This window comes from Diorhabda carinulata, chromosome 2 (genome assembly GCF_026250575.1).
Source record: "Diorhabda carinulata isolate Delta chromosome 2, icDioCari1.1, whole genome shotgun sequence".
NCBI classification, from domain to species: Eukaryota; Metazoa; Arthropoda; class Insecta; order Coleoptera; family Chrysomelidae; genus Diorhabda; species Diorhabda carinulata.
Genome location: NC_079461.1, coordinates 29,834,847 through 29,852,458, shown reverse-complemented (window position 1 = coordinate 29,852,458; position 17,612 = coordinate 29,834,847). Strand labels below are relative to the sequence as shown.

Sequence of the window (17,612 nt, the reverse complement as noted above, 5' to 3'; positions counted from 1 at the left end):
CTTGGGATCAAATTCTAATGTTCTCCTTTATGCAGATAATCTAAAGCTATGTCATTCCATATTGAACATTGGTGATTGTAGTTCACGTCAATCTAGTATAGATAAAATTTGTAATCGGTGCGATAAAAATGCACTTCCTGTTAACGTTTCAATATATAATACCTTATCTTTCACTGGGATAAGGTAATATAAGATAATATTATCCTTGGTAAAGCCTTTAGAAACCTTAGAAATAAATAATATTCACAGAAATTATGTTAAATATATGCGGTCCAAGTCCACCAAAAGGAATACCTCAAAACACACTGTTACAAGGCTTTATCCTGAACGATCTATCGACTAGACGTATGTCTTCTTCCTTAAGATTCCTTCACAAAATTCTGACGAATAAAATTGACTCTTCAGACTTGCTATGTCTTCTAAGAATACATACTCCTTGGATTGCCACTCAGTCCAAAACTTTAATTTGTTTTCCAGTTGCTAGAAGTAATGTATTAGAGTTTTCACCTTTGTATAGAATAAATCAATATCACTATCATATGCAGAACTCCTTAGATATTTTTTTCAACACGATTCCTAACATAAAAAGGCAATTTTCACTTTATTCGTATCTGTATATGATTTATTTATATTGAGGAGTGTTGTTATAAATAAATAAGTAAATCAAAAACATTATCCAGTTTTTCCTATATTTTGGAATTGTCGATGACATCTTCAGGATATTTCCGGTTTACCGGTAAACACATGGTAGGCTAACCAACTACATTTTTCTACATTTCAGTTTTTCCCTTATATAAATAACACTTGGGGCGTCTATATATCTCTTCTGTTTTTGCATTTGGCTTTACAGTTTACTATTTATAGGATTCTGGGATCTTCTTCAATTTGTTTTCTCCATGTAGTTCTTGTGAGTATTTTCGATAAATAATTACAATTTATGATAATTTTCTTCAGAATTTCTCTTTATGGCGAACGGTTTTCTTGGCATGTATAACTAAACCATTAATTTTATCGAGTTGAACAAAGATTACCATTTTGTTAAAAAATCGATTGAACAATTCATTCTTTGGTCTATAGATTGTACCCTGTGAAAATTACGGAATGTTAACCATTGGGCATTAGCCGCCCCTGGCTTTCAGATAGTAGTGTAGAATTATTTATTCCGTCAACCACACTATAATTTAAAGGTCTATAACTCAAAAACGAGAGGTTGTATAAGCAATTTTTTTTCATGTCATAGTATTATTTTCGTGTCTTCAACTTTCTCACAAATTTTTTCATCAAGCATCGGATCACCCTGTATATGTAGAACAATTAAATATCCTTCCTTGATAAGATACTATGTTTTATGATGGAATGATTTGTGTTGTAATTTATTTCCTCGCAACACCCTTCTCACTTTTTAAATCAAATACTTACTGAATTTAATTGAAAAAAGTTGATGTCTCCACACCGATGAATAGTGAAAATTGAAGCTGCAGATTCTCGTTTTTGAGACGTTTGCGTTTATATATATCAGCAGAATAGAAGATAGAAAAATTTAATGTTAGAACCTAATTTTAATCATATCAAAATATGGAAATATTGCTTTCTCGTCAATTCTGTCAGGAAGCAATAAAATTAATAGCTTTCGAATAATATAAATCATGACCTTAATCAAATCGAATCGTGTTGTGTTTTATTATGTAAAATGGTATGCAATACTCTCGGTCGCACATTCTGTCGAGTCGAGAAATGTGCGTTTACAGTAAGTGACCTCACTCACTTGTTTACAGGATTCAAGCTGACACCTGTTTTTACTATTAAATAATCTGGAATCGTGATACATATTTGCATCATGATTTAAACTGTACGAAGGTTACTTAATACAGGGGAAAGAAAAACGGAGATCGAAGAAAAAATAATGCTAACGGAACCGAAAGTAACAAATAATAAAAATCTATTTAAAATATTAACTAAACAAAGATACATAAATAACAATAATAAAGCTCAGAACGAACAGAAACGATTACTATCATGAAATTGAATGATAAGTAATCTAAAAATATTAGGAGAACTGAATAGTGAAGCTTGGACATGGAAGTAGTGATATTACAGTAGCAACTGGGAGGAAAAATAAAATAGTCAGCAGAGGTAATACAGGACGTGATGCAGGACCCAAAAGATGAAAGGAAACGATGTTGATATTGATAGTAAAGACATCGGGATCATACAAAAGCTGTATGCATATACGGACTCTTGCATTGGTCAAGTTACTTGAATCAAGTCTACTGAAGTCAAGCAACTTGACCCGTGTAAACGCTTCTTCAAGTAATCTTTGTCTGGTTCAAGTAGTGCTTGACTCCTAGATTCAAGTGGCAAGTAAAAGTTGAACATGTTTGATTTTTGCAGTCAAGTTGGATGCACTTGAAACAAGTAAGAAGGTCACTTGACCAGTGTAAACGCACGTTTAAGCTCGATAATATGTACTTGCTTCAAGTAAACAGCTGTAGAGAAGGTTAACCTACAAATCTGGCGTCACATTGAATGTTGTTGTTGACGAGCGTATTTTTTTAACAATGGGTTCGAAAAATGTGAAGTGGAACAGTGCACAGATAATTGAATTCCTTGAGATTTATGAGAACTACTCAGTACTTTGAAAGAGTACAAAAATAGGAATTTGTGGGATGCAGCATTTAAAGGTCAATGCAGCACGGTTTTTAATGGGATCTTCGTCCAGCAGACATTCGATTTCAACACTGGAAAGTGAAAAAATCTTTTTTTTGTGACTGAACATCATTTATTAATAAATATTTACAGTTTCAGACCTAATGAGTGTTTTACAATGAGGGATGTGTGTGTGAAGTTTTACCCGTCCCCAGGATTTTTAACAGGTTTCATAACTGAAACATTTGAACTAAAAAAAAAACAAAAAAATACTTAGTTATTTGTGGCGGACTGAACCTATTATTTTCATTAAAATGAAGGTGGGTCGTAAACATTAACTGCAGCCTAAGCAGCGTCGTAAATAGCATGTAGCATATACGTTTCATTTTAGAAAGTTAAAGGTTATTGGGTGGTGGTTGTTCAGCACCAATCCACTTCCATTGCCAAGGCAGTGACCCTTCTTTTGAACAGAAGAATTTTTCGTAATGTTCTCTATACTCTTTCAGCTTACGTTTGTACGCATTAGTGGAAGTCAGTTTCGATGTACTCATGAGACATGATGTATTGACAGTGGCGCGCCATGTACTTGATATGATTGTACGTGTTACAAGGTCTTCTACATCTACGGATGAAGGAGGAAGGTAATGTTTACCTGAAGACTTACGAAGCCAGTTGTGAAGTGCATAAGAACTTTTAACAACCAAATCAACAGTATCAGGAGCCAATGCAATTGGCCGTTCAAAGACTCTAAATCTAGCAACTAAAATATCGAAAGCATTTTCCGAAACTCGCGTGATCTAGAAAGTTTATAGTTAAATATTCTTTCTGAAATTGATAAATTCCGTTTGCTGAAAGGTTTGAGTATGTCTTTTCTTACTGGAAATGCATCATCTGCGACAAGAATCGCATTATGTGGTTACTTTCCATAGCAATGTTCAAGGTAGATGCTTGAAAAACTGCACCATCATTTGATTTTCTATTAGCACCGACATCTATGTATAAAAAATTGTATTCTGCATCAACTAACGCAAACAATCTGATAACGAATGTACTCTTGTAGTTGTAGTAATTAGAACCACTCTTAGAAGGGCACTTAATCTGGACGTGTTTTCCACCTATTTCACCTACACAATTGGGAAAGTTCCCAAATGTTAACTGGTGTCGCTTCAGGGTGCGGCAACAATTTTTCGTCGTGCCTTCAGAGAATAGATAAGACGTTTTGGAAAAGAGAACACGTACACAATGCAAAGAATATGGTACTTGAAGAAGAATATATAACGTGACCAAACATTTCTTCTGGAACGGAACTGTCCCTTCTTATAATAACCCGGTGTCCCTGAAACGAAATCTGGGACGCGAAATTATCCCATTTTTAGAAACCGCGGGAGTACTGAACAACCTAGTGTGCACGTAAAATTTTAGACCTCCTAGACCAACCTAGTGAAACTTCTTACATCATTTACGTCAAATATATAAACCGTGTTAATAGATAATAATTTGACAGTAAAAGTTTTGGCATTTTGTGGGGACAATGCCAACGTCAATTTTGGAGGTGCGGCTGGGCGAGAAACTAACAATGTATTAACGAAATTACAATCATATCTGAAAAAAGAATTAATAGATATTTAATTCGAGTTTAAGTTCAAAAAATATTTTGTGCGGAAAATGATACAGAATATCAACAAATATATTTCGTATCATTTTCGGCACGGTTATAGCTCGGTTATAGCAAAATCAGATGGCTTGCTATTATGCCCACCTTGAAGAGGGTTTTAAAAATGTAGCAGGCCGTTTAAAAAGCTACTTTTTGAGTATTGAAAAATGCTTTCTGTTACTAAAAACTTTTTTGAAGATCCCTTATCCGAATTGCGGCTTTATTTTTTACACGCCCGGTCAGCAAGTTTTCCTCAAGCTGTCTTGAAACTTGAAGATTAGATTATATCGGCAATTGAAGCTGCAAGTGAAATAAATAAATTAAAAGACAATTTAACTCAGAAACAGACCAATCAGTTTCTTACATTTATGGAATGTTGAAATTCAAAGTTATGGTACTGATATCGATGAAGATGATGAGTTTGTGAAAAGGACGGCAACAGCATTTTATAAAACAAGCCGTGATTATCTGGGACAGTGGACTTGCTTTCTTGCTAAAGAAATGGAGATATTTTACTTAGAGAGCAACTACCCCCCCCCTTGATTTATCGTATACATTTGGACACTTTTTTAACTTTTCTTCTATATGGGATACTCTCCAAAGTCCGTGTAAAAAGTGTTCCTAATTAATGAAGTTTAACAATAAACTTCATTTACAAGGTTTTACATTAATTTATTTTTAGAGAAATTACGTTCCCAAATTTTTAGCGATCGTTATTGTGGAACGTTATTGAACTACTATTTTTAGATTTCAAATACATTTGATAGTTCAATTTAACAACTGGACGCCTTGAGTCACATTTTTTATCGGTATCGCTTTTTATTATTTAAAACATTTAATAATTATTAGTTGTTATGAAAATCATTATAATTGAAAAAACAAACCAATTATCTACTTAGTTAAATATTTCTATTTTTTTGTTTTCCATCATTCATTTTATTAAGTACATTATTCCCTGGACTATATCGCCCAAATTCGTGCTATTTCTAATGTGGCAACGTTGAAATCGCGAGTTGATTTTCGCAAAAGCACGTCGCACTGTTTTGACTCTTTGAAATCGTGGAAGTGTACGGCCATTCTTTCCTTCACTCATCACCGATGTTAGTGCCGGTTCTTATGTTCATCACAATGTGTGTGTAAGTGAATGTTGTTTATCTGTGTTGATGCGTGCGTTAATTTTTTTTATATCAAATAGTACTTGAGAGACTAGGTTTTATCGTGTGTTGTTTATAACTCAGGTCTCTTTATCGTTTTGTTTTGATCCGTTTATTCGTATTGTGCGGTACATGTGTGGTAGATTTTTTAGTGGTTTTTATATATTAAGTATTTCATTCAGTACCGGCTGGCTGTACGGATAGAATAATGTTGCAGTTTGGTAAAAAACACGATCCTTTAAGCGGTAAGCAATAAACAAAATCTAAACAGGATATGTTTCGTAATAATTAAATTCATATAAGATTTTGCGGTTAAATACTGTTGTAAAGATGAATTAATATTTATAAAATTTACAAAACACCGTATTAAGTAAATAATTGTCAAAAATGACAGTTTAAAAATAATAAAATCAGATGTCTTTGGATTCTAACCTTTAGGTAATCTGTATATAAATTTCAAACAATAATTGTTACGAGCTGATTTGACTTTCTTGTTTTGAAATAATCATTACGACTTTCAACACTAAATTAAATAGAAAAAAAGTGATAATAATATTCATTCTCAAGTTGTTGTTTCCAAGTTCATTTTTTAAGGTTGATCTTAAACAATATTTGTAGCCGTCTTGCTAAGATTCATATCTAACCTAGTTGTTTTCCTAACAACTCTCTGATTCTCTTCCTGATATTTCCGAATATATTAATATGTACCTATATATTTCAACTGTTTTAATATTCTTTTGGAAAGAATTAGCTCAAAATATATATTATGAATTTTTTATATGCTAATCACATCTAACAAAAACGTTTTAAAATAAAACAACTTTCCAAGTAGCAGCGTTGCCAAGCTATAAAAAAATCTACAGTGCTTCAGATTTAATAGTTTATATTTGGAATAATAAATTTTATGTGCTAAAACTGTTGACTAGTTTACTCAGATGGCGTGTTGATTTTTTTTTATTTGCGATGATTCATCACAACAAATTATTATAAATTTTATTACTAGATAATTACATAAATAGAGAGTACACCTCTGTTTTATAAACCGTTCTCCGTTCATCGGTCAGAGAAACCATATACAAGTTGCTCAATTGCAAACGCATAAACTACAAATACCATATCACATCTATATGGAGTTTGAAAACAAGCCTTCTCAAACAAACAATAAATAAATTTATTATTGACAGAAATATTGTTAAAAAAAACGAAAACTACACCATATTATTAATTGTTCTTTTAGAACATTATATGTTTTAGTTTAAATTAAATGACTCAACTGGATCATACCAGGGTTGATTTCTACATTTTTGGAACCCTGCCCGTTTTTGACACTCAATTTTTTTTCGTTTTGACTGCAATCAGTGATCGTTGTTGTTAATTGTAAAGTGAAATTCGTTGTAAAAAATGAAATTAACACTTCCTTGCAATTATTTTTCATACAATTCGGTATAGATTAGCAAGACAAGAGGTTACTGTTAGGTATTACGAATTCAAACGTTGCATATGTTCACTCGAGGACGAAACCGGTGAATGTATAGATATTGTGCTTGATTTGATTGAAAAAGATCGAAATGTGACATATCGTGAGATAGAGGCATCTTTAAGCAATAGTATGTCGAGCTTCAACAAGATACTTCATGTTGATTTGGAACGAATTCTGAGCGTATGCCCTAATAATCGACGCTAAAATGACCTTTTTAGGGCGAGGTATGCCACAGGTTGTCCATTGAGAATATTACTTGTCATCTCTAGTATCAAGTTTGGGAATGAAATACGAATCTGTATTGAAATTGAAACATGTTCGTCAGTTAAAAATGTAGGAACAAATCTCATTCAAAAATAATCTGTTAAAATCCTTTTACGGATCCCTTAGACTAATCGATTGCTTGTTGGAAGGATAATTTATGTCCTTAGGTAGTTTTTAACTTACGTGGCTCCCTCGTTTTTTGCCTCTAGATAATAACCATCCGATTTCGGATTGAAATGATGAATTTTTTTTTGCATCTTCGTTTTTACGGCGGATTTACGAAAAAAATTATGAGAATAAACAAAATGAAAACTTATATTCGTTTTAGGGCCTTGAATGTTCACGTATAATCACGTACAAATTGAAAAAAAAAATTATACAATAATGTTGATTTATCATGTTTTTACAATTAAAAATTATAACAAATTCTCTTAAAATTGACCTTTTCTCACATTTAATCGTTTGTACCTTTTTTATTAATTAATCGTTAAAGTTGCATGAACAAAAACATTCTTAAAATCACTTATTGTAATCAAGTGTACAATATTAAAAGTTAATTTTGCAAAATTGAAAATGTTCACCATTAAAAAATGGTATCTTACTAATGTTGAAGAGAATTGGGAGCGGGGCGAGGTGTGGATGTTTGAAAAGCAGACCAAATGTGAATATTTATTCTGAATTCTTAGCACCCCCCTAACCTAACCTTACCTAACCAATATAAGTTTCCATTTTTTTTATTCCCATATTTTTCTTCATAAATCCGCCGTAAAAACGAAGATTTTAAAGTAAAAAATCATCGAAATCGGATGATTTTTCGATTTTCTAGAGCCAAAAAACGAGGGGACCGCTTTCTTATTTTCACATTTTCAGAGACTTTTGTTGAAGGACGTGCGACGTTTTTTTTGTCAACTAAATCATTTTTTTTCTCATTTACTACTTGTAATAGTTATTTATGCAAAAAGTGCAAAAAGTAATGAGGCCGTTAGCCAGCCCTTGTAGCATACTATATTTTTTCTACGTTCATAATTTTTGACTGACATATCTAGAACTGCAGGGTTGCATAATCCAAATCATACCAGTCGTGATCGCGTATGTTTTAGGCAATTACGTTTGTGTTTATAAATTGTAATAATATGGCATTTGAGAAAAAAATGCGTTTTCTAGTTTCGTAATCCAGTACATAGTAAAATAAAAACCACAATTCTATCATTCACAATTCAAACCTATTACAATGTCACAGGAAAAGGACTAAATATTTCGCCCGTTGGAATGTTTATGTTTGTCTTGATCACAAACCCCTGTACTATAATGACAAATTATTCAATAAATATTTATTGCACTAGTGCGATAAAGATCCATTTTTTCCACTAAATATAGTTCAATAAAGTTGTGTTCATTGCTTGAACGTAGAAAAACAGTTTTATTAGGTATTTTTTTCAACTTGAAAATTTTTTTTATCGTTTTTGTTGAATTCCCATTGATTTAATCGGTGTCTCGAGATCGGGAACATGTAAACAAATAATAGTAAAACAAAAGTTTCAAAATTAAAATTACAATAAAGTATAAAAAAGAGGTAACAAACTTTTTGTTGCATAAAAAGGAACTTGGTTTTCAATACACAGATAAAACAGAAAGAAGATAACAGATAATATAACATTTTTTTATATTAAATATATTTTTGTTGAAAGTGAAGCTGGTTTATGCAGACAAATTTATAACTAATGATAATCATAAATTACTTGTAAACGAATAGAAATTCCTTTATGGGGTCCTTTTTGTTAAACAAAAGTGGAAAGCTCCTGACACTGTCTATCGATACTCCATCGTCCTAAAGGATATTGCTAACTTTCAAACATTTTAGACCTAACCATATACGTAATACTTCTGGTAGTGGTAGCTGTTCCGACTAAGGAAGACAGAATGGCAACGATTTTTCTATCCTCCAAGGTTCCAGCTCGGTTCTGCGCATTCTCAAGCATGCGCAATATAGATAAAGTGTCTCGAACGAGAGAGAAACGTAGGGACGTTTTTTCCCATACCAACTGTCCATATAGGAGTATTACATATATGGACCTAACGTATTCTGTGCTAATAACCTCACAAAATTAAGAAATTAAACAAAGAAGTTAAAATTTGACGAACTCTTTTTAATTTACTGTTAATTATCTGCATAAACTACAAAGTACCATTTCAGTATCTCTCAACAAGTAATTTAATTTGATAGTTTAATGGTAATTTTTAATTTGGGCTGCATAAACCAAGCATAAGTTCTTACAATTACTAGTGCATCTAATGTAGAGAATGACATTTTTGAGCGTATTTTGTTGCATAAATAAATGGCTGAAATGAAAGAACGTTCAAGTTCTACACTTCTACAATAAATAATTATACATCACCACACTTTTCGCAAACTAGTTATAATAACTTTAACATTACCTCTCTCAAACTTTTTAAATTATAAAGGTGACGCAGTGTTTTTGATAAGTTTGTCCGTAATTCGTAATTCTTATCATCATACAAAACGCCAATTATTTGCTGATACAAGAATTTTGTTCTTGGTGATGTTCGAACCTGTCGCTTCAGCAGATAAAAGATTGACGTCTTGGCGACATAAAAACTGGACAGCTAATTTCACTGACTCTAATGCTATTTTTTGAATAAATGTTGATTTTCAGAAAATCCAACGTTATATTGTATATCAATTGAAGCTTCAGATATACAAATATTTAGTTTAGTTCCACCCGGTTTTAACCAAATTCCTCTCCAACACGTTTATTCAAACATTCATTAGTTTTTACGGGGGATTTTTGTAAATAAGCAGTTTTTGACTTTATCAATAACATTCCTTTAGTTTCTATTGATTAAAATCGTATGATTAATCTTGATTTAAGCTATTTTCGGGCTCTAAATTTACTTGAATACCATCGTCATAGTGATCGTCAATTTGTCGCGTTATTATTAGTTGTCTTTTTTTTCAATATAGAGCAAATAAGACTCTAAGTTGAATGCCATGAGTTAGACATAGTTGATGTTCACTGTTTGTTAAAGTGGAACGTTGATCTTGGAACATTGACGTAAACAGAATGCTTAGAATCAATCAGGATCTCGAAATCTCGGGACTGGGAACCACACAAGGAGGATACGGATCACCAAGAATTACTTTACGTCTTTAACGACGTCTTTACTATAATTTACTACTTTACTATATTGTGTTCTAATTTTAAAAGCTTATAACTGACGGTAACTTCAGTTTAAATCGGTCTAAATAACTAGCCAGTTCGGAAAGTTGTGAAAAAAACTATTTACTCGGAATCTACACGCCGTATTAAGCATTGCGATGGACTAAATCAGCTAACTTCTTCAGTTAAACACGCTATTATCGTAGATCATAGAAAGAGTGCCTAGAATACGTTCGTGTATGATGAATAATAATACTTCAACAACGTGAATCGGAAGGTAGGTAGATTATTCATCAGGTAGACTTTAGTGAGTTCTTTATTAAGTTATTACAATGTAACTGTAACCTAACCAAGAATTTTTAATGGATAAGTAGTAGAAAGTTTCTAATTAATATTATTTAATAAAATAATAATCATTTTTCCGTTCTCAATTTTTTAATAGCTCTGCAGCACTTGGCACTAGCCGTCCCTGAAAAAAGCTTAGTTACTTATTAGTAATTCTATTACAATAATTATACTAACGAGAACATCATTTAACCTTTTAACCCAATCATAAGTTCATAGAGTTCGTTGAAGTATCACTTATTCTAGGTATATTAACTTTTTATCAGTTGAATATTAATAGGTCAAAGTGATTCCAAATAGAATGGGTATGTTGCGAGTGAAATAGACAATTTAACTTCGTGGAAAATTTTTTAAAATATAATACATAAAACCCGAATAGGAGACGAATTTATATATAAAATTTAACCACTGTTCTTTTCTTTGCTTACGTGTTGAAATTAAGTAAGATGGTAGATAAGATGGAAGCTTCTTCTAATTATCACACTCTGCCGTTTTTTTATAAACTTCTCAATTCCGCTGATGTAGGTGTCTTGGTTAATAAAAAATATGTCAACTATATACGCTTTTAATAATCAGCTAATTTGAAGAAGTACATAGGCAGACTTGCCAAGTATAGTTTGTCAGTATTTCGGAAAAAAGTTTAATACGAAGATGATTAAATATATTGTAATAACTAAACAAAAGTACAAGAAGGAAAAATCACGGTTAATAACGTACAAAAGTTAACAAAAATTAACGTACTTGGGATCAGTAACAAAAAAAATTGGATCATAGCGTGAGGTACTAGCAGGAATAGCCAAAGTAAGATCAAGTTTTATAAAATACAAAAAATCTAACCGTAATCTGCGTAAGTTATTACTTTCCCACACTCTTATACGACACAGAGGCATGTACGCTAACAGAAAATCTACTCAAACGTTTGGAAACGTTTGAGACGTAGGTTTATTTCCTTATTTTAAAGATAAGTTGGGCGTATACAGTTACAAACACCGAGGTTTTTAAGCGCATGAACTAAACAAAAATAGTCAACACTATAAAGAAACGTAAATTAGAATATTTTGGTCAAATAATGCGTAACTTTGTAAAATATCTTCTTTACTTGTTAATCAAAAGCTCATGTATTTCGCGCTGCAGTAAATAAATCAATAATAGGCTTCTGTAAACTTAGATCAACCGAGGACCTCCTGGCCTATGTAACCAAGGTATGGACTGAAGTGATAGAAAAAATATGGGGTCATATCGAAGGCTTTTGACAGGGTTTGGTAATGCAACCTCCTAAATAAATTAAGATCTACGTTTTGTCGTTCTCACTTATCAGCTGGATTAGTAAGTTTCTCAAAGACCGATCCATCCAGGGATACATCTTATCACCTACTCTCTTCCTCCTGTACATCAACTCCACAATACTGCAAACTTGTTCTATGGCTTCACCGTCCCAATAAACGACAGAAACAGATCACTACCATCAATACCGATCTTCAAAACATTCTGGAGTGTAGTAGAAGCAATCTGATTGAGCTTAATGCAACAAAGATTCAAGCTGCTATATTTACAAAGAAGGCTGGTACTACAGCTCAGGATTTGGATCTATCTGAACATAAAATACCATCATCACCGCAAATTCGCTTGTTGTGTTTTGAGGTTGGAAGCAATATGTCCTGGCATAGTCACGTGGCAGATTTAGCCAAGGCAGCTTCACAAAAACCCTTTAAGACCAAAAAGATATATACTCCGCAACAGCTTCTAATCCTCTACAAATGCCCAGATTCGTCCATTTTTAAAATATTGCTTGTAAATTTGGAGCTCGGCTCCAAAGCATATCTTGAGGATGCTATACTCTACACAGAAGAGAGCAGTTCGACTTATAGCCGATCCAGAGTTGACCAGAACTTGGATAGCTCAGAGCATAGAAGAAAAGTCATCAACCTGATTTTGTTTTACTGATACTACAACGTCAAATACTCTTCCGAACTGTCCAACATAATCCCGCCTAGAGAAGTTTTTGCAATACCTACTCGACAGAGAGACGTGACTCATGTACACCGAGTTCGCCTGCAGACGCCCAGAACTTCGATTTATCGGGACTCACGTCTTTAGAGAAGTGCAAACCAGCTACCAAGGCACGTCTTTCCCGAATACTACAACCTACAGAAGTTCAAAATCAATATCCATAGACATCTTCACACGGCAAGCCCCACCACTCGAGTTTAAAAGGGTCTATGCTCTTGTGCTTGTTTTTTACATAAAAAAAATATGATAGCTAACACGGAAATCAATGATTTATAACGAATCTCTCTAGTCAATTTTAATTGTTAATAGTTCAAATTGTCCGTTTCTAATCCATCGATATCAATGGTGACATTTTGTGGAGAAATAAAGGGATTCGATCATTTCACTTAGATTCATTTTCAATCCCATAATCCAATTTTTTTGTCAAATCCCTAGCACTTTTTCTAAATAAGAAGCAAGAACACATCATCATGTGTTAATATCATGGAAATTCTGAATTTTCCATTAATTTTCCAGCATTTGTTACCTCTAGTTTCTTAGAATAGTATATTAGACAGTTTAGGTGATATTGTTTTTTACCCTTTTAAATTTTTTTGCTTCTTCTTGTATTATCTCTATGTATTTTAGACGTTGTTTTCCTGGAGAGTACTTTCGTATTTATCAGAGTTTTCCCTGCATTTCTATTTATTTTCTTCATCAAGGGATCCCATTGTCTTCTTGGTCTTCCTCTTTCAGGCCAAGATTTTGACTGAATCACTTGTTATCCGATTGACGAATTAGATTCAAATCAATTAATCGTATTTTTGATTGAAACAATTGCCCCGCGAGAAGTGTGATAATTTGTGTTGGATTGAGATTCGTCGCCGTATTAATTATGACAATTACTATACTGAATATTTTCATTAAGTAAAAGGTCGACCCGTAACCGAAATAAATATTTTTAAATAAACTTTACTTCAATTTATTTTGATACTTCTTGTGAAGATCAGTATCTCTCACATAAAACCGGTGAAGAGGAATGATATTTATTAAAATAGATGAAGAAAACTTTTTTAAATTATAATGCGATTTCTTTTTTGTAACATAATTTTATTCCCCGTTATAATCTAATGCTGACCAATCTTTTTCTTTAACCATAGCTTTTCTTCTTGTACTCATCGATTGAGTGATTAATTTTACAGTAATACACTAATCGTTAAGGGAAAAGGAAAATTTGGAACGCATTAAAGGCATTTTTAACTAGAATCGTTAGCAAAATTGCTCTGCCTTTTTTTAAGGATGTGAGAGGATGTTAGGAACAGCGGCAGTACGTGATTCAATTGCCCAAAAATATTTTTTTGCGCGTTTTAAAACGACAATCTAGTTTAGCAAATTGGACAATTAAACACTCAAATTGATGATGAGTCCATAGCCAAAAAATTGTCTATAGATATCTTGGAGAATAATAATTTGTATAATTTACAAGCAAGTTTTGAATTTAAGTTGAATTTATCTGTCATTTTTCGAGATATTGCATCAAATAGATTACATTGCAAGGGCAGTCAACCTATATTCACCCATTGTACCAAGTTTTTGCACCCCTTGCACGATTAGTCAGTTTTTTTTAAATAAGTTTCGTTTTAAAAGTAATCAATTAATTAATTAAATTAATACAATTAGCTGTCCATCAATTTCCTTGTTAAGGAAGGAAAGAAAACTTGTCTAGTAATTAAGTATTTTATTTGTTATCGCTTAATAAATTTGAACACATATGTCGGTTTCAGTTTTAGTAAGCATTTTTCTTCAATACAAAATGTTCCCGGGCTCGAAATTCTGTAGTGTCTTGCATTCTTCATATATCCTCCAGTCGTATTTTTATTTTATCTTGAGGTGTACATTTAAGGAAATGTCTAAAGAACAGCTCAGGTTATTTTTCCGATCTTTTTGGTCGTAGTTTCCCAGTAGTATCTTCGCTTATCATAGCCCTACTGTATTGATTCCGTGGTCTAAAATTTTTACAATTTATTACAATTTTATTTGGTGCTGATTTTAGAAAACAATCTGGTCCTTTCAGAAGGGTTTTGGGGGCTCTTTCATTGCTAATTCTTCAATTAATTCGTTTTCTTGTACTTGATCTATTTAGTACTTGAACATTCTCTACCATTTTGGCAATAAGTACAAAATAATTGAGATTTGATTATCCGACAGCACACGGGTTATGGACGCGAAGAAAAGTTGAGATAATAACAGATATTGAAAAGATTGTCATAATTTTTTCCCTTCATTTTTTATTGAGAAATAGATTTTTGTAGTCGTATTTTTTTAATTTTAAAAAGTAAAAAATGTCTTTCCGAAAGCTCAAGATCTTTATAATTTGAAATGAATATAAATAGTGCCCGTAGAAAAATGTGAAGTTTATACTTCATAGATTGAATCTGTGAACATATACGCCAAATACCGGATATTCTGTTATATATTCTAAAAAATGTCGATGCAGTATCACCGGATTTTCGAATTAGAATTGACCTGGTTTAGATTTTAGAGCTGAGAAGATAATGTAGAGTTCAACAGTTTATCAATACCAGTACCGAATCAGTTTTTTTTAATGCGGTGCATTATTTGTGATGCAACAAATATACCAAACAATTATATCCTCTAAAACATTAATCGGGTATTTGTAATTATAAGTTTTGCATTTTTCATAGTTTGATAATTATAATAACCTTAAAACAACTGTTCAGAGGTTGAGGATATTGATTTAATACAATTCAAAAAGCTAGAACAAAAAAATATTATGGTAACACATCACTCAATAAGAAAAACACATTTTTTTGCAAAAAATCGCTTTTATAGCCTCCAGTTTCAGCAATTTCTTCTTCATTTCTGCTGAATTTCTAAATGGCAAACATTTTTTTGAGGTCAACGAATAGTCAGTAGTCACTAGTCACTGGTGGGGTGAGGAAGCAATTAGAAGTGTAATTCGTTCAATTTAAAGTGTTCGCGAAAAATATATTTGATGTACCATGACATGTGGATCTCTAAGTGTTGGTTAGGTTAGGACATAGGCCTTCATATAGGCCAGTCGAGCCCCACTTGACGTTACCAAAGTCCGATGGCCCTTCAGAAGCCGATCAGGCGCTTTGGCTTAAACTCTTTGATGTCGTTAGGCAGGTTCTGGGGTTTGTCCAGGTGTTAAAACCTCGCCCGTGTGAGTGCAGGGCACTAACAGATAACGTAGTCTGCAGTTTCGTCCTCTTCTATCCACCAGCGGCACTTCGTGATACCCATGGTGTGAAGGTGACTTCTTAGATGGCAGTGTCCGGTTAGCCGGTCACTAGTCTGATTTCGCGTCTATTTAGCTGGTGAGGTAACAGTTGTTTGGTGAGAGACGAGCGGGGTCCGTCTGTATGGGCCTTCGCTTGTCCCATGCCAGGCGCCTCCATCCATCTCTGCCGCACCTCTAAGTGTAAGTGAAGTAAATGTAAATCGGTTGCTTAAAATGTATCTTGCCTGGCGTTTCCAGGAAACTAACAGGAAATCTCATTGTATTTTTTTAGATTTTTGTGTTTTAATATTCTAATAACTCATCTTCCTCTCTTTTAAGAGATAGAGATTATTTTCTTACACTTCAATGTTTCCTTACCATAACCAGAGGAGTAATAGTTCGCCACTGGATGAAATATAGGCTACAAATATGTAACAACAGACTCTCATTGGATGAAGTTTGACTGCGTGATTGCAACATAGTAGAATATAGTAAACAAATCGTAACGGGCTGAATAAAACGGCTCTTGCCAGACTAGACTAGACGAGTTGTATTGATTTTCAATTAATGCAAGAGCCCGCCAACGGTAGTGCACACGCGCCAACCATTCATAATTTCTCCTTGTTTTTGAACCGGTTAATGTGGGAAACTTTAATTTGAATCTAAGATTTTTATACTTCATTCAATTATACTTCAATAAGTAATAAATTATGCCACATGAATATACGAGTACCTTAAGAAATTTCGTTTAAATGTAGACAATAAATACGAATTTCAACATAATACGAGAGTTGCTACTTAAGTTTTTTGATATGGCAACACTGATGTGAATAAGTCAAATCTGACATTGCAATCATAAAGTTTGACATTTTTAATGGTGAACGTACTTAGAAAATATTGTCATACGGGTGTTATTTGGGTTGTTCACAGATACTTGAAACATTCATTCAGTTGAACACATTTTTTCAGTGAAGTTAATGACTGCACTGTATAATATGAATATAGAAATAGTGTACATATTCGTCGATGTCTGATAATTTATAGAATTTCAGGAATAATATTAGGAAAATCACTCATGCTTTGTGCATAAGGCGTTGTCAATATAGAAAATAGAATTGAGATAACTAGTTCATTTGACTGTATTCGATTTACCACTAGAACCATTTTATATGTGCTTCCATTGAAATACGAGGGCCGTTTGTTTTTCATCTTTCGATAGGCTATAAATAAAAAACAAGTTCATATAAAACAATAATTTTATTACCAAAAGATTGGTACACTGACTGTTACTTTTCGACATAATCACCGAAGAGATTGAGGCATTTATCATATCTGTGGAAAAGCTTATCAAAACCCTCTTCAAAGAAAGTTGCTGCCAATGTAGCCTAAACAATCAGTAACATTAGAAACAGACCTTGAAAATGCTGGAAATTCCGTAGATAAAGCAGTAATGGTGAATTTGCTGTTTCTTTAAACATTCTATCAACTCATTGAACCAGGTCATCTGATTTGCGTCCTTGGCCCCCTTTATCAGCACATAATTACGGCCATCTCTAAACTTTCGACACCATTCACGCACAACACCATCACTCATGATGTTTTCCCGATACACACTACCGATGAAAATCTGCAGCAT

The 17,612-nt window shown here is 33.0% G+C and overlaps 1 protein-coding gene across 2 annotated transcripts in view; it reads left to right on the top strand.

Annotated features, from left to right (window-relative positions):
* The first annotated feature begins 5,281 nt into the window (after positions 1 to 5,281).
* The window catches only part of LOC130903836 (growth factor receptor-bound protein 14-like), a 366,503-nt gene continuing 354,172 nt past the window's right edge, over positions 5,282 to 17,612 (top strand). The window contains exon 1 of one of the 2 annotated variants that reach the window (XM_057816175.1): positions 5,282 to 5,699. In XM_057816175.1, the coding sequence (XP_057672158.1) occupies positions 5,663 to 5,699 (37 nt within the window). In that variant the 5' untranslated portion in view covers positions 5,282 to 5,662. The remainder of the gene's footprint in view (positions 5,700 to 17,612) is intronic. The other variant, XM_057816177.1, reaches the window with a different exon arrangement.